The sequence below is a fragment of the Pempheris klunzingeri genome, chromosome 24 (genome assembly GCF_042242105.1).
Source record: "Pempheris klunzingeri isolate RE-2024b chromosome 24, fPemKlu1.hap1, whole genome shotgun sequence".
Lineage (NCBI taxonomy): Eukaryota > Metazoa > Chordata > Actinopteri > Acropomatiformes > Pempheridae > Pempheris > Pempheris klunzingeri.
The window spans coordinates 12,207,230-12,224,717 of record NC_092035.1 but is presented as its reverse complement, the minus strand read 5'-3'; the positions used below and the strand labels follow the sequence as shown (position 1 = coordinate 12,224,717).

Below are 17,488 nucleotides of genomic sequence, written 5' to 3'. Positions count from 1 at the left end.
ACCACAACACATCAGACTGAGTCAATGAGCGCATATTATCTTCTGCTGATGCTTCTCTGGAGGTCAAAAGCTTCACCGAAAGGCACATTCAGTGTAGTTATTGGTAGGTGAATTGACAGAGGGTATCCAGAGATTGCTGAAACCAGCCTGGCAACCTAAATCCTAAAAAAATCAGCTCTACATCCAGATGTGCAATGAGCTCTTTCGCCACAGCTGGTTCGGTCCGAGAAGATTTCTTGAACAGATTGCTAAGAAAGCCCCACATTTATGAGGCGAGGGGGAGAAAAAAAGAGCTCTTGCACATAATCAAGACAATTTTGGAGATGTAAATCTTTCTCTTGACAGGTTTGCCACATGAAGATCATAAAAGATCTAAAATGCTGTAGAGATAAGTGCACAAGCAACAGTTTCACCCAGAAATGATTAAAGTTGCTTTAATTTTTTTCTGTAAGAAGGTTAAAGCTAAATTAAATGAATTAAAACTTGTTTTGCAGGTTAGGTGAATGGAAGTAAACAAAACTACTCTAAAAACAGCAACACGTTGTTTTCAGTGAGAAAACTAAATCTTTTAAAACATCCATCTTTCTAAACTTGTCCCGTTCCTGGAGAGTTTCAGCATAAAAAGTTCATTTAAACGTGCAGACGTTCCTGGAGTAAATGAGAAAAAGCTACAAGCTCTCCAACTATTCACAAGTTCCTTCCAGAATAAAAAGCCACCAGACTCACCCGCTGACAGATGATGGTGCTCCAGACAGAGAGAGCTCCCAGTGTTGGAGAGGCTCCCTGCGCTACAGGTGATGTGGAACTGGAGCAGAATAATCCATCGTCCATTGATTTAAATCCACGACCGAACTGTGCTCTGTTTCCTTCTGCCGCCCTCAACCCCCCCCTACACACACACACACACACAGACACACACACACAGCTCTTCCTCTGTTACCGTGGGAGAAGCAGGACCTCCAGTGGCCGTGATGAACACCTGCTGCTGAGAATCTGCAGCTCCGGAAATGGACCATATTATGAAGGTCTTATTTAATAGACCTCAAAAAACATCATATGCATCATCAGCGGAACAATGCATTGATTTAAAACACAATCTTGCATGTTATATGTTAGAAAGCACTACTTTACATATAACTCAAACAGGTTGTCATGGCTGCTCAGCAAATTTCAGTCACACATGCCCACCAATATTTTACAAAAACCTTATATTTGTGTACCAGATTGTAATGTTTCCTGAACATGTTTTGCTGACATGTTCTCAGTTTTATTGGATGTTATTTCTTCACACAGGACACATATAATGCCGTCTCTCCAATAAAATACAAAAAGAAGCAGCAGTAAGTTAATATACAGTGCTTAACAAATGTGTTAGACCACCACCCAGTGGAAGGTGTTTGCCTCCCCTGCCCTAAATTGACAGTATTGCTGATCACCAAAGTATTTTTTTAGTTTCTGTAATGGTTAACCCACCAGTATGTGCAGCTCTTTAATCAGAATGATGTATTTGAAATAATGTAAAAGGAATCTGGAGTAGAGGAACTGATGGACTGGCCAAGTCAAAGTCCAGACTTGAGTCCTATCGAACAGATCTGGGATTTATTGGATTAAAAAATAGATCACACACAAATTTAATCCAAAGCAAATCTCTGGGAACAGCTGGGAACTATTTGGAGCTCAATAACAAAAGAGACGGTGGAAAAGTCCATGAAAACAATCAGGGCCAAAGGAGGTCAAACAGAATATTAAGATTTTTGGTTAATATATGTGAATAAGGACTATTTAGTTGTTCCAGTTTATTATTTGCCTAATAAATAATAATACAATGTTTAATTTGAAACAAGTTTTTTAAAGATTTCTAAAATATTTGTGTTTTTATGACAGGTGGTCTGAGACATTTGTTAAGCACTGTACATTGGTTGAAAATTCATTTAACAGATTAATAAAAAGATGTACAAAACAAATTATGCTAATGCTTCATCTGGAGACAGTAGTGATTTTAAAAAAGCAAATAAAAGGCATGCTCATATAATATGGTAAAAAGATGAGTTCAAAAAAACCACAGTGAATCTTCTTGATTTTATCATCCATGAAACTTGGATAAATGTCCTTCAAGTCCAGTCGTCCTCGCTTTGGCGCCGCAGTCACGTCCATTCTCTGTCATTAAGGAGATGACTGTGGTAAAAACAGCTGCCGCTGACACTTTGATGATGATGCTTTCGGGGTGCCGCTTTTTCTAGTTTTCCCAGTAGACCGCTGCCTTAGCTGCTCGTTCACGTGCTGCATTAGAGGTGTTCGGTTCCTTCAGATAAAAAGGAGACATTAGTCTATTGGTATGTGGGAAAGTGAAGGCTAAAATAGACATTATGTGATGCTCATTTTCAAGTTCATACTTGTATTCAGAGGTGCTACTAGAGCAGGTTTACATGGTTTATTGTTTCTCAGAGCCGACACAGTCTTTGCTTTCACCATCCTCATGTTACTGACAGCTGGCGTTACTGAGCAAAAATAATGGCGGGCAGCGAGGTGGATTCAGGGGATTTTATCTGGTGGGGACAATCTGCCTACTGAGGGGCTGGCAGAGGTCACATGATCATCCCCTTATGACATCATAAAGCGGGCCAAATCTAAACAGAGCGTTTGCACACATTACTGAAAAATGGAGCAGGAGAAAAAGAGAGAGGATAGTCTTTTTTCATAGTTTGGTGGTCACTAGATACACTGGAGACACGTTTATGTTGAAAACATATTAAAAAGGACATTTCGAGTCATATAGGACCTTTAAATGATGTTGCAAAGCAGCAACAATAAATAAAGTGAAAAATGAATAAATTATCTCACTCATGAGTGTCTTTGCTTGGTTTCGGGGGTGTCTTGTTCCTCTCAGAGTCTCTGTGTGACGGACTGAAGAATTTAGGAAACATCAGTACAAAGCAAACATTTATCGATTACTCATTTGTGCATTTTTTATCCCAATCAGTCATTATCATGTTAACAGTGACACGCTGGTATTGCAGCAACACAGCTGGTGAGTTAAAGGTAAAACATGATGTGACCTTTTCCGATGTTTTCTTAGAAGCAAAACAGCGACAATCGCAGCAGCACAACCACAAGCCACTGCCAGCACTGCCAGCACGATGATCAAAGTGAAAACTGTGAGAGAAATAGGGACATTACCAACACTCAACATTCAGAAAGTAACTGCAGATCAATTGGAAAATATTGATTTGAGACAAGCTAGAGATAGACTTACTGTCATTGGATTCAGATTCCTCATCAAAACCTGGAAAAAGCCACAAACATCAGAATCTTAAAGTAACTATTAATGTATAAAACTGCAGCTTTGGAAGTGTTTCCCACCTTCAGCAGACGACTGTTTGACCTCAGGAACCGTCATGAACACCTCTATCTGAGGACCAGACAGCACTCGTGCTGCACATCCAACTTGTGCGCTGTAGTCACGGAGACGAGGCAGCACGGCTGTGGCGGTGACAGTGGCTGTACCGTTGGCGTTGGTGATGCTGACAGAGCTGTGGTTGGAGAGGTGGAGGTCTTGTTGCGGGACGTTCAGCGTCACCGTGGGAGCAGGTCGACCTGTGGCCGAGCAGGACACGACTGCCTCCTCAGCACAGTCTGATTCTCCAACACGTAGAACGGGTTCATGGAGCTCTGACAAAGAGAAGATGTTGGAAAATGGCGCATGAATGAAGTTCTGTTACTGGTGAGCTCAGTGGTGTCTCAAGGAGCCAGTTGAGGTGGTTCTGGCATCTGGAAGTCTTCTGGGCACATCCAAATGGGAGCAGACCCAGAACCTGCTGGAGGGATCATATATCCCATCTGGCCTGGGAACACCTCAGGAGAAGCAAGACCCCGGATAAGCAGAAGCAAATGTTATTCCTTTTGCATTTTGTGCCATAAAGTACACAATACTTGTCAGAAGCAAAAAGTGGTCCTACAGTTGTACAAGTCAGGTGAACAAGTAGACATGATTTTAAGGTTAAAACCACCAGTGGGAATATATTGAAATAATATGGAAATGTCTTTATTGATGCATAAAGGTTCTTACCATAGAGCTGCAGGCAGGTGGAACTAGTGATAGCACCATCAGGGTAGGTGTTAAACAAGCAGCGATAGCAGCACTGGTCCTGCTCCGACACCTTCCTGATGACTATGGAGCTGTTCTGCAGTCCGGCCTCTTTAAACTCCACTTTATCTCTAAAGCCAAGATTCACCTTCTGACCAAAGAACTTGTTGTAGGTGGCGAGATTCTCCTCCCTCTCAGGTGAGATCTTCTGCCACGTGACTTGAAGAACATCTCTGGTTTGCATGAGCTGACAGTTTAAGTAGGCCTCCTCTCCCACTGCTGCCATCACCATGTGCTGGGTTTGGATCTCAGAGCTCAGAGCTGCAGGAGATGACAGTGCAGATATGGAATTTATGGAATTTCCCCTTGGGGATTAATAAAGTATGTTGAAACTGACATTTTAGAGATGCTGCTGAACATTTGTGGTCACAGCAAATTAAAACAGCATTTTATTAAACCTCAAATAGACCAAATCAACTAAAATGAAGCTAAATAGAAAATAAGAGACACAGTAGTAGAATGAGACAGGCTGAATCCAGAGTTCCTTATTCATCCTCTTGAGCGCACAGAGCAGCAGCTTCTCTCACTGTGGACTTGTGAGGAGATAAAGAACCAAAAAGTGCAGAAAATGTTTAAGAACGTGCTGCAGCGCCAAATCTTTTCAAAACGACGCACCCCGATACAACTGCAATAACCAAAGAAAACACAGGAGTCTCCCAGCTGTGCTTCCACTTGGAGAGAAATAAATGACATAGTGTGATGTGAAGGTAGTGATTACTCTCTCACCTGCCTGTACAACTCCAAATGCCCAGAGCAGACAGAAAAGTACACGATGCGCCATCTCTGCAGCTTTATCTCTACTGTATCTACCGCCAAAACTTGTGAAAGTGAAAGCGTCACCAGGGAAGGTGTATGACTGCCAAATAAACACAGAAATTCTGTTAATGAACAACACGAGATGTGAGACACCGACATGATTACATGTTATTCTAAGTGACTGAAAACTCTACAAGTAGGAACACTTTTGCACATAATCATAGACGGCAGGGCACGAAAATCAGGTAAAACTTTACCTGTGTTGACCTTTGAACTGTGAGCAGCTGCCTAATAAATCTACAGTAAACAGCGCCCTCCAGTGGCCAGGTGGTGCAACTACATCTCCAGGTGACATTGAGGCCAGTTGGAAATAAATGACATCCAAATCGACACAATGTGGTCAGTTATTCTTGCTGTTGTTGTTAGAATTAGTAGCAACAGGAGACAAAGCAGTAGTGGCAGCGCTAACAGTGATAAAACCTCATTTAAATAGCAATTTCCAGAAATGAGTGTGGATGGAGAATAATGTTAAACCCTACTCTGTTACACTGGAGGATTATTAGTGGTACTGTGAATCTTATCCCCACTAAAATCGGCCTATTTGACTTCTTCCTGCTACAGTTTTTCATATATTGACATTTACATTCTGGCTTAACTAATACAAACTTACACAACTACAATAAACATGCAGGAGTCACTCAGCACAAAAATGACCAACGACAAGGATATTTGTGTTTCTTCTTTATGATCAAGTTCACGTGATAAAACCGTTCTACTGCTGGCATGTGTCATTTGAGATGCTGTTATTGTTGACAGACATTTTAAGGATATCGTTAAAAAGATAATAAGCAAAAGAACATTTTCATGTTTTCACTGACAAACTGCATCTTTGTCTTCTAAACGCCACACAGATCACAGTTTGGGGTCTTAAATATATCAGTGCAATTACAATCTACGGTTTTCAGTGGTTTCTATCGTCACATGGAGCTTCTACAAGTCTTTCTAGGGATACACATTACACATTTTTGGCACATTTCATCACCAAAGGTTTTTCATCGACTCCACTTTAAAACAAACCTCCTATCTGTTAAACATTCTTTCAACAAAGCAATAACATTGTGCGTGCTCAGTCACTCTCTAATTCATTATTTGGCATAATTTAGCTTGTTAGATAACACAAGTGGACAAAAGCTCCTCGTAGTGTGAAGTCACAATAAAGCACACAGAGAGAGAATTTATATTTCTATAGATTAGTGTCGTCTTATGTATGTTGTGCAAATACTGGTTAAGTGCAGCATAATGGAGAGTCCACAATTAACAAATACAAAAAAGCATTAAATAGTTTAAAAGTGCATAAAAAGTGAATACAAACATCTGGAGATGTTACAGTCATCTTCTAGTGATTTCCACAGACTTGGTCTCTCCCTTAATTGTTGAACAACTAAATAAATGATGTGCAGTGCACAGTCTGGAGCTACAGTCTCTGTGTGGTTAATGCTAATAATTATAAGTCAGTCCAGTCAATCACATGGTGTCCTTGACATCAGAGGGGACACGTTTGGTTGAACCATCACAGGAGATCGTTGTCTGAGCTCATCCTTGTCCTGTGTGACCAACACTTGAGTCCTTAACAGAAAAGCAAAACAATGCATTTTAGCTCACAATGTTTCTTTCATCAATTAATACTGCAAAAGAAGCAGATAGAGGAAACTGATATGCATCAGATTTTGCTTTGCATAAGGAGCAAGTATCAGATTAGCTGGGAGGGCAGGGGGACAATAAGTGGGTGTGGAGGCAAAATGTGACAATATACGACAGACTGAAGACACAACAAATGATTTTAGCGTGTGTGCAAGTGAAGGGTGAGATTATAAAGAGAGGCTTACATACAGAGGTCATTGATTGTAGACTGAACAATCTTATTCGGGACCCTGTGTGACAGACTGAAGGATTTATGAACAGTTAAAGCTGGACAAATATTCATCAGCTCTCATAGACTGAGATATTGATGAAAAGAAGTACCTGTTCTGTTTTTCCGTTTAAGCCAGAAAATAATGACTGCAGCTGCAGCAACATAGGTCACTACCAAAGGCAATGCAATGCTCCAAGAGCTTCCTTTGAGAAAAAGAGGAACAACTGTTGATATGACAAACTTAGAAAGCAGCAACAGATCAAATGTATCTACATCTGAACATCAACTTACTGTCATTGGATTCAGATTCCTCATCAAAACCTGGAAAAAGCCACAAACATCAGAATCTTAAAGTAACTATTAAAGAGATTAAAGTTTGCAGGGTTTCTTATGCAGAAGAGGGGCTTATTATGGAAATGTCTTCCTGATGCATAAAGGTTCTTACCATAGAGCTGCAGGCAGGTGGAACCAGTGACAGCACCATGAGAGTAGGTGTTAAACAAGCAGCGATAGCATCCTTCATCCTGCTCCGACACCTTCCTGATGACTATGGAGCTGTTCTGCAGTCCGGCCTCTTTAAACTCCACTTTATCTCTAAAGTCAGGACTCACCTTCTGACCAAAGAACTTGTTGTAGGTGGCGAGATTCTCCTCCCTCTCAGGTGAGATCTTCTGCCACGTGACTTGAAGAACATCTCTGGTTTGCATGAGCTGACAGTTTAAGTAGGCCTCCTCTCCCACTGCTGCCATCACTGTGTGCTGGGTTTGGATCTCAGTGCTCAGAGCTGCAGGAGATGACAGTGCAGATATGGAATTTATGGAATTTCCCCTTGGGGATTAATAAAGTATATTGAAATATATATGATTTCACACCACAGGTACATTTTAGAGATGCTGCTGAACATTTGTGGCCACAGCAAATTAAAACAGCATTTTATTAAACCTCAAATAGACCAAATCAACTAAAATGAAGCTAAATGGAAAATAAGAGACACAGTAGTAGAGTGAGACAGGCTGAATCCAGAGTTCCTTATTCATCCTCTTGAGCGCACAGAGCAGCAGCTTCTCTCACTGTGGACTTGTGGATGCGAGGAGATAAATAAAGAACCAAAAAGTGCAGAAAATGTTTAAGAACGTGCTGCAGCGCCAAATCTTTTCAAAACGACGACGCACCCGATACAACTGCAATAACCAAAGAAAACACAGGAGTCTCCCAGCTGTGCTTCCACTTGGAGAGAAATAAATGACATAGTGTGATGTGAAGGTAGTGATTACTCTCTCACCTGCCTGTACAACTCCAAACGCCCAGAGGAGACAGAAAAGTACACGGTGCGCCATCTCTGTAGCTTTATCTCTGCAGCTTTATCTCTACTGTATCTACCGCCAAAACTTGTGAAAGTGAAAGCGTCACCAGGGAAGGTGTATGACTGCCAAATAAACACAGAAATTCTGTTAATGAACAATATGAGATGTGAGACACCGACATGATTACATGTTATTCTAAGTGACTGAAAACTCTACAAGTATGAACACTTTTGCACATAATGATAGACGGCAGGGCACGAAAATCAGGTAAAACTTTACCTGTGTTGACCTTTGAACTGTGAGCAGCTGCCTAATAAAGCTACAGTAAACAGCGCCCTCCAGTGGCCAGGTGGTGCAACTACATCTCCAGGTGACATTGAGGCCAGTTGGAAATAAATCACATCCAAATCGACACAATGTGGTCAGTTATTCTTGCTGTTGTTGTTAGAATTAGTAGCAACAGGAGACAAAGCAGTAGTGGCAGCGCTAACAGTGATAAAATCTCATTTAAATAGCAATTTCCTCAAATGAGTGTGGATGGAGAATAATGTTAAACCCTACTCTGTTACACATGAGGATTATTAGTGGTACTGTGAATCTTATCCCCACTAAAATCGGCCTATTTGACTTCTTTCTGCTACAGTTTTTCATATATTGACATTTACATTCTGGCTTAACTAATACAAACTTACACAACTACAATAAACATGCAGGAGTCACTCAGCACAAAAATGACCAACGACAAGGATATTTGTGTCTCTTCTTTATGTTCAAGTTCACGTGATAAAACCGTTCTACTGCTGGCATGTGTCATTTGAGATGCTGTTATTGTTGACAGACATTTTAAGGATATCGTTAAAAAGATAATAAGCAAAAGAACATTTTCATGTTTTCACTGACAAACTGCATCTTTGTCTTCTAAACACCACACAGATCACAGTTTGGGGTCTTAAATATATCAGTGCAATTACAATCTACGGTTTTCAGTGGTTTCTATCGTCACATGGAGCTTCTAAAAGTCTTTCTAGGGATACACATTACACATTTTTGGCACATTTCATCACCAAAGGTTTTTCATCGACTCCACTTTAAAACAAACCTCCTATCTGTTAAACATTCTTTCAACAAAGCAATAACATTGTGCGTGCTCAGTCACTCTCTAATTCATTATTTGGCATAATTTAGCTTGTTAGATAACACAAGTGGACAAAAGTTCCTCGTAGTGTGAAGTCACAATAAAGCACACAGAGAGAGAATTCATATTTCTATAGATTAGTGTCGTCTTATGTATGTTGTGCAAATACTGGTTAAGTGCAGCATAATGGAGAGTCCACAATTAACAAATACAAAAAAGCATCAAATGGTATAAAAAGTGTATAAAAAGTGAATACAAACATCTGGAGATGTTACAGTCATCTTCTAGTGCTTTCCACAGACTTGGTCTGTCGCTTAGTTGTTGAACAACTAAATAAATGATGTGCAGTGCACAGTCTGGAGCTACAGTCTCTGTGTGGTTAATGCTAATAATTATAAGTCAGTCCAGTCAATCACATGGTGTCCTTGACATCAGAGGGGACACGTTTGGTTGAACCATCACAGGAGATCGTTGTCTGAGCTCATCCTTGTCCTGTGTGACCAACACTTGAGTCCTTAACAGAAAAGCAAAACAATGCATTTTAGCTCACAATGTTTCTTTCATCAATTAATACTGCAAAAGAAGCAGATAGAGGAAACTGATATGCATCAGATTTTGCTTTGCATAAGCAGCAAGTATCAGATTAGGTGGGAGGGCAGGGGGGCAATAAGTGGGTGTGGAGGCAAAATGTGACAATAAACGACAGACTGAAGACACAACAAATGATTTTAGCGTGTGTGCAAGTGAAGGGTGAGATTATAAAGAGAGGCTTACATACAGAGGTCATTGATTGGAGACTGAAGAATCTCATTCGGGACCCTGTGTGACAGACCGAAGGATTTACCAACAGTTAAAGCTGGACAAATATTTATCAGCTCTCATAGACTGAGATATTGATTAAAAGAAGTACCTTTTCTGTTTTTCCGTTTAAGCCAGAAAATAATGACTGCAGCAGCAGCAACACAGGTCACTACCAAAGGAAATGCAATCCAAGAGCTTCCTTTGAGAAAAAGAGGAACAACTGTTGATATGACAAACTTAGAAAGCAGCAACAGATCAAATGTATCTACATCTGAACATCAACTTACTGTCATTGGATTCAGATTCCTCATCAAAACCTGGAAAAAGCCACAAACATCAGAATCTTAAAGTAACTATTAATGTATAAAACTGCAGCTTTGGAAGTGTTTCCCACCTTCAGCAGACGACTGTTTGACCTCAGGAACCATCATGAACACCTCTATCTGAGGACCGGACAGCACTCGTGCTGCACATCCTACTTGTGTGTTGTTGTCACGGAGACAAGGCAGCACGGCTGTAGCGGTGACAGTGGCTGTACCGTTGGCGTTGGTGATGCGGACAGAGCTGTGGTTGGAGAGGTGGAGGTCTTGTCGCGGGACGTTCAGCGTCACTGTGGGAGCAGGTCGACCTGTGGCCGAGCAGGACACGACTGCCTCCTCAGCACAGTCTGATTCTCCAACACGTAGAACGGGTTCATGCAGCTCTGACAAAGAGAAGATGTTGGAAAATGGCGCATGAGACAAAGACATCAGCTTCTGGGGTGATTATATTTGTCCTATATGTTAGTTTGGAAGAAGCACATGAGTCACTTCCTAAAAAATGAGCTGCTAGAGAGATTAAAGTTTGCAGGGTTTCTTATGCAGAAGAGGGGCTTATTATGGAAATGTCTTCCTGATGCATAAAGGTTCTTACCATAGAGCTGCAGGCAGGTGGAACCAGTGACAGCACCATCAGGGTAGGTGTTAAACAAGCAGCGATAGCATCCTTCATCCTGCTCCGACACCTTCCTGATGACTATGGAGCTGTTCTGCAGTCCGGCCTCTTTAAACTCCACTTTATCTCTAAAGTCAGGATTCACCCTCTGACCAAAGAACTTGTTGCAGGTGGCGAGATTCTCCTCCCTCTCAGGTGAGATCTTCTGCCACGTGACTTGAAGAACATCTCTGGTTTGCATGAGCTGACAGTTTAAGTAGGCCTCCTCTCCCACTGCTGCCATCACCATGTGCTGGGTTTGGATCTCAGCGCTCAGAGCTGCAGGAGATGACAGTGCAGATATAATGATGCTTTCATCTAGAATATCTCATAAAGACATTTTTCTGCATTATTCTGTTGTAGTTCAAGCAAGAAAATATGGTAAATATGAAGGATAAACTTAAATATATATGATTTCACACCACAGGTACATTTTAGAGATGCTGCTGAACATTTGTGGCCACAGCAAATTAAAACAGCACTTTATTAAACCTCAAATAGACCAAATCAACTAATAAGAAGCTAAATAGAAAATAAGAGACACAGTAGTAGAATGAGACAGGCTGAATCCAGAGTTCCTTATTCATCCTCTTGAGCGCACAGAGCAGCAGCTTCTCTCACTGTGGACTTGTGGATGCAAGGAGATAAATAAAGAACCAAAAAGTGCAGAAAATGTTTAAGAACGTGCTGCAGCGCCAAATCTTTTCAAAACGACGCACCCCCATACAACTGCAATAACCAAAGAAAACACAGGAGTCTCCCAGCTGTGTTTCCACTTGGAGAGAAATAAATGACATAGTGTGATGTGAAGGTAGTGATTACTCTCTCACCTGCCTGTACAACTCCAAACGCGCAGAGCAGACAGAAAAGTACACGATGCGCCATCTCTGCAGCTTTATCTCTGCAGCTTTATCTCTACTGTATCTACCGCCAAAACTTGTGAAAGTGAAAGCTGTCACCAGGGAAGGTGTATGACTGCCAAATAAACACAGAAATTCTATTAATGAACAATAGGAGATGTGAGACACCGACATGATTACATGTTATTCTAAGTGACTGAAAACTCTACAAGTAGGAACACTTTTGCACATAATGATAGACGGCAGGGCACGAAAATCAGGTAAAACCAGGCCATGTGAACGTGAAAAAGGTGGTTCTGACACTGAACTACACCTCACCTGTGTTGACCTTTGAACTGTGAGCAGCTGCCTAGTAAATCTACAGTAAACAGCGCCCTCCAGTGGCCAGGTGGTGCAACTACATCTCCAGGTGACATTGAGGCCAGTTGGAAATAAATCACATCCAAATCGACACAATGTGGTCAGTTATTCTTGCTGTTGTTGTTAGAATTAGTAACAACAGGAGACAAAGCAGTAGTGGCAGCGCTAACAGTGATAAAACCAAATTTAAATAGCAATTTCCACAAATGAGTGTGGATGGAGAATAATGTTAAACCCTACTCCGCTACAGTTTTTCATATATTGACATTTACATTCTGGCTTAACTAATACAAACTTACACAACTACAATAAACATGCAGGAGTCACTCAGCACAAAAATGACCAACAACGAGGATATTTGTGTCTCTTCTTTATGTTCAAGTTCACGTGATAAAACCGTTCTACTGCTGGCATGTGTCATTTGAGATGCTGTTATTGTTGACAGACATTTTAAGGATATCGTTAAAAAGATAATAAGCAAAAGAACATTTTCATGTTTTCACTGACAAACTGCATCTTTGTCTTCTAAACGCCACACAGATCACAGTTTGGGGTCTTAAATATATCAGTGTAATTACAATCTACGGTTTTCAGTGGTTTCTATCGTTACATGGAGCTTCTACAAGTCTTTCTAGGGATACACATTACACATTTTTGGCACATTTCATCACCAAAGGTTTTCATCGACTCCACTTTAAAACAAACCTCCTATCTGTTAAACATTCTTTCAACAAAGCAATAACATTGTGCGTGCTCAGTCACTCTCTAATTCATTATTTGGCATAATTTAGCTTGTTAGATAACACAAGTGGACAAAAGCTCCTCGTAGTGTGAAGTCACAATAAAGCACACAGAGAGAGAATTCATATTTCTATAGATTAGTGTCGTCTTATGTATGTTGTGCACATACTGGTTAAGTGCAGCATAATGGAGAGTCCACAATTAACAAATACAAAAAAGCATCAAATGGTATAAAAAGGGTATAAAAAGTGTATAAAAAGTGAATACAAACATCTGGAGATGTTACAGTCATCTTCTAGTGATTTCCACAGACTTGGTCTCTCCCTTAATTGTTGAACAACTAAATAAATGATGTGCAGTGCACAGTCTGGAGCTACAGTCTCTGTGTGGTTAATGCTAATAATTATAAGTCAGTCCAGTCAATCACATGGTGTCCTTGACATCAGAGGGGACACGTTTGGTTGAACCATCACAGGAGATCGTTGTCTGAGCTCATCCTTGTCCTGTGTGACCAACACTTGAGTCCTTAACAGAAAAGCAAAACAATGCATTTTAGCTCACAATGTTTCTTTCATCAATTAATACTGCAAAAGAAGCAGATAGAGGAAACTGATATGCATCAGATTTTGCTTTGCATAAGCAACAAATATCAGATTAGCTGGGAGGGCAGGGGGACAATAAGTGGGTGTGGAGGCAAAATGTGACAATATACGACAGACTGAAGACACATCGAATCATTTTAGCGTGTGTGCAAGTGAAGGGTGAGATTATAAAGAGAGGCTTACATACAGAGGTCATTGATTGTAGACTGAACAATCTCATTCGGGACCCTGTGTGACAGACTGAAGGATTTATGAACAGTTAAAGCTGGACAAATATTCATCAGCTCTCATAGACTGAGATATTGATGAAAAGAAGTACCTGTTCTGTTTTTTCCGTTTAAGCCAGAAAATAATGACTGCAGCAGCAGCAGCAACACAGGTCACTACCAAAGGCAATGCAATCCAAGAGCTACCTTTGAGAAAAAGAGGAACAACTGTTGATATGACAAACTTAGAAAGCAGCAACAGATCAAATGTATCTACATCTGAACATCAACTTACTGTCATTGGATTCAGATTCCTCATCAAAACCTGGAAAAAGCCACAAACATCAGAATCTTAAAGTAACTATTAATGTATAAAACTGCAGCTTTGGAAGTGTTTCCCACCTTTAGCAGACAACTGTTTGACCTCAGGAACCGTCATGAACACCTCTATCTGAGGACCGGACAGCACTTGTGCTGCACATCCAACTTGTGTGTTGTTGTCACGGAGACGAGGCAGCACGGCTGTGGCGGTGACAGTGGCTGTACCGTTGGCGTTGGTGATGCTGACAGAGCTGTGGTTGGAGAGGTGGAGGTCTTGTCGCAGGACGTTCAGCGTCACCGTGGGAGCAGGTCGACCTGTGGCCGAGCAGGACACGACTGCCTCCTCAGCACAGTCTGATTCTCCAACACGTAGAACGGGTTCATGCAGCTCTGACAAAGAGAAGATGTTGGAAAATGGCGCATGAGACAAAGACATCAGCTTCTGGGGTGATTATATTTGTCCTGTATGTTAGTTTGTAAGAAGCACATGAGTCACTTCCTAAAAAATGAGCTTCTAAAGAGATTAAAGTTTGCAGGGTTTCTTATGCAGAAGAGGGGCTTATTATGGAAATGTATTCCTGATGCATAAAGGTTCTTACCATAGAGCTGCAGGCAGGTGGAACCAGTGATAGCACCATCAGGGTAGGTGTTAAACAAGCAGCGATAGCATCCTTCATCCTGCTCCGACACCTTCCTGATGACTATGGAGCTGTTCTGCAGTCCGGCCTCTTTAAACTCCACTTTATCTCTAAAGTCAGGACTCACCCTCTGACCAAAGAACTTGTTGCAGGTGGCGAGATTCTCCTCCCTCTCAGGTGAGATCTTCTGCCACGTGACTTGAAGAACATCTCTGGTTTGCATGAGCTGACAGTTTAAGTAGGCCTCCTCTCCCACTGCTGCCATCACCGTGGGCTGGGTTTGGATCTCAGCGCTCAGAGCTGCAGGAGATGACAGTGCAGATATAATGATGCTTTCATCTAGAATATCTCATAAAGACATTTTTCTGCATCATTCTGTTGTAGTTCAAGCAAGAAAATATGGTAAATATGAAGGATAAACTTAAATATATATGATTTCACACCACAGGTACATTTTAGAGATGCTGCTGAACATTTGTGGCCACAGCAAATTAAAACAGCATTTTATTAAACCTCAAATAGACCAAATCAACTGAGCTGCAGGAGATGACAGCTCACACTGTGGTTGGTCTGTAAAGACCTACAACATGTAGACCTACAACATGTAAGTCATTTTATCGTGTGCAAAATATATAAAATGTGGATTTAACCATTAACTGATACTAAAGTATTTCCACCTGCCAAAAGTAGCAACTACAGTTAACAAAGGACACGCAGGAGTCACTCAGCTGTGTTTTCACTTCAAGAAAAAAGTCTGATAGAAAATATATTTTTCTTTCTCACCTTTGCAAAAGCCTCCAAACGCACATAAAATGTATACAAGTGCACTGCACCACATTGTTGCCTCATTGTTCCTCCCGCCATTTTCAAAGCGAAAGCATTCCTTTGTTCACAGGTGAGTTTTGGGTGAACTTATCACTGTAGGTGTCATACAAACAATTATTTACCGACAATTTGGAAAACAGCCTTTACAAAAAATATGAGCCCTTTGTTAACATGATAAGAATTGATTAAAGTGATTTGTTTTGCAAGTGATGGATAATTAGCTGTTTAAAATGTGATATAAACAGCACATGACACCTGTTCCCCCCCTATTGACAGCAGCAGTGGTACATCCGGACCAATCAGAGAGAAGCATTTTGACCGCCCATATTTTTTCTGTCTTTGTTGAGATTGTATGACTCTGTTTTTTAGTTAGAGCACTGCTGGTCACCTCCATAATCCCAGGCATAATCCAGGGCACAAAACCACTGTGAAGTCACTTATAACATTTAAATGTCACATTTTGATTAACTGCACAAAATAAATAAATACAGGAAAAAGGGTGGATAATAATTTATGCAGCATATCAATTGACAGATCAAACATTAGTAATTGTTGAGAAAGTCCACAGGTTAATGATCCAATTGTTTCACAGGAATCAGCTTCCACTACAGACTGCACTACAAGCATAGGCTCTATAGGCCACCGCCACAATGATTCCATTAAGCAATAAATAACATTAGTGCACACAAACATTGAAAATTAAAGTGCAAAACTGTGGGAAAAGTGCACATTTACCAGCACACAAAATAATATATTACGTAATATATTCTCTGTAATTCAGACTTTATAAATAAACATTTAGATATAGATTTGAAACATTTCTAATAAATTAATCATCTGATTGCCTCACAGGTCAACAGATCTCTCTTGTTTCCCACTAGGCGTCACTACAGCCCAGTCTGTGACATTACTGCCACCAAAACACATCCACTTCTTTTGCTGGTGATCTGCTTGTTGAATCCTACATGCGATTAATCTGCTCCACTTTGGGCGACATATTTGTCTTTTCACATCACAGCTGCTTTGAAGCGACTCTAGTAATACTCCTATGAAACATTGGTCACATTTGCTGCCTTTTTACATTCAATAAAACCTGAAGCTTTTAGCTTGAAGCTCCAAACACAAAGTAAAAGTGCACAGGTAGTTTGCAAAACCGAATACTATAGTAAACTGTATTTTGTGTTGTAAAAACTGAGGCTGGAAGCTGGATCAAATTGTAGACTTAAACTTTATAAAAAGTGAATACAAACATCTGGAGATGTTACAGTCATCTTCTAGTGATTTCCACAGACTTGGTCTCTCCCTTAATTGTTGAACAACTAAATAAATGATGTGCAGTGCACAGTCTGGAGCTACAGTCTCTGTGTGGTTAATGCTAATAATTATAAGTCAGTCCAGTCAATCACATGGTGTCCTTGACATCAGAGGGGACACGTTTGGTTGAACCATCACAGGAGATCGTTGTCTGAGCTCATCCTTGTCCTGTGTGACCAACACTTGAGTCCTTAACAGAAAAGCAAAACAATGCATTTTAGCTCACAATGTTTCTTTCATCAATTAATACTGCAAAAGAAGCAGATAGAGGAAACTGATATGCATCAGATTTTGCTTTGCATAAGCAGCAAATATCAGATTAGCTGGGAGGGCAGGGGGACAATAAGTGGGTGTGGAGGCAAAATGTGACAATATACGACAGACTGAAGACACATCGAATCATTTTAGCGTGTGTGCAAGTGAAGGGTGAGATTATAAAGAGAGGCTTACATACAGAGGTCATTGATTGTAGACTGAGGAATCTCATTCGGGACCCTGTGTGACAGACTGAAGGATTTATGAACAGTTAAAGCTGGACAAATATTCATCAGCTCTCATAGACTGAGATATTGATTAAAAGAAGTACCTGTTCAGTTT

The 17,488-nt window shown here is 40.7% G+C and overlaps 4 protein-coding genes and 1 long non-coding RNA gene across 8 annotated transcripts in view; all 5 read right to left on the bottom strand.

Moving 5' to 3' along the window:
• LOC139223798 (OX-2 membrane glycoprotein-like) overlaps positions 1-17,488 on the bottom strand; it is a 59,515-nt gene that overhangs the window by 13,389 nt on the left and 28,638 nt on the right. For 2 of the 3 annotated variants that reach the window (XM_070855793.1, XM_070855794.1), the window contains exon 1: positions 727-868. The exons of the other annotated variant lie outside the window; for it this stretch is intronic. The gene's annotated coding sequence lies outside the window, so the exon portion shown is untranslated. Of the gene's footprint in view, positions 1-726; positions 869-17,488 lie in introns of those variants that run through there. 3 annotated transcript variants of the gene reach the window in all.
• On the bottom strand, positions 3,323-4,936 carry LOC139223412 (OX-2 membrane glycoprotein-like). Its single transcript, XM_070855328.1, has 3 exons — positions 4,871-4,936; positions 4,067-4,405; positions 3,323-3,669 (listed from the first exon to the last, which is right to left on the bottom strand). Exons 1-3 carry the CDS (start codon positions 4,923-4,925, stop codon positions 3,323-3,325), a joined length of 741 nt encoding a protein of 246 aa, XP_070711429.1. The 5' UTR covers positions 4,926-4,936.
• Positions 6,364-7,132, bottom strand: LOC139223889 (uncharacterized). Its single transcript, XR_011586046.1, has 4 exons — positions 7,104-7,132; positions 6,923-7,015; positions 6,791-6,843; positions 6,364-6,526 (listed from the first exon to the last, which is right to left on the bottom strand). It is a non-coding gene; the product is annotated as an uncharacterized lncRNA (long non-coding RNA).
• LOC139223411 (OX-2 membrane glycoprotein-like) lies at positions 10,308-11,926 on the bottom strand. The gene is made up of 4 exons (XM_070855326.1): positions 11,855-11,926; positions 10,965-11,303; positions 10,447-10,755; positions 10,308-10,369 (listed from the first exon to the last, which is right to left on the bottom strand). The coding sequence occupies exons 1-4, from the start codon at positions 11,907-11,909 to the stop codon at positions 10,308-10,310; spliced, it is 765 nt and encodes a 254-aa protein (XP_070711427.1). The 5' UTR covers positions 11,910-11,926.
• LOC139223643 (OX-2 membrane glycoprotein-like) lies at positions 13,345-16,715 on the bottom strand. Of its 2 annotated transcripts, none has more exons than XM_070855609.1 (7): positions 15,536-16,715; positions 14,714-15,052; positions 14,196-14,504; positions 14,089-14,118; positions 13,907-14,000; positions 13,771-13,827; positions 13,345-13,510 (listed from the first exon to the last, which is right to left on the bottom strand). In XM_070855609.1, exons 1-7 carry the CDS (start codon positions 15,588-15,590, stop codon positions 13,405-13,407), a joined length of 990 nt encoding a protein of 329 aa, XP_070711710.1. In that variant the 5' UTR covers positions 15,591-16,715; the 3' UTR covers positions 13,345-13,404. The 2 variants fall into 2 exon arrangements, with proteins under 2 accessions (XP_070711710.1, XP_070711711.1); XM_070855610.1 differs by having other exon boundaries at positions 13,379-13,510; positions 13,775-13,827.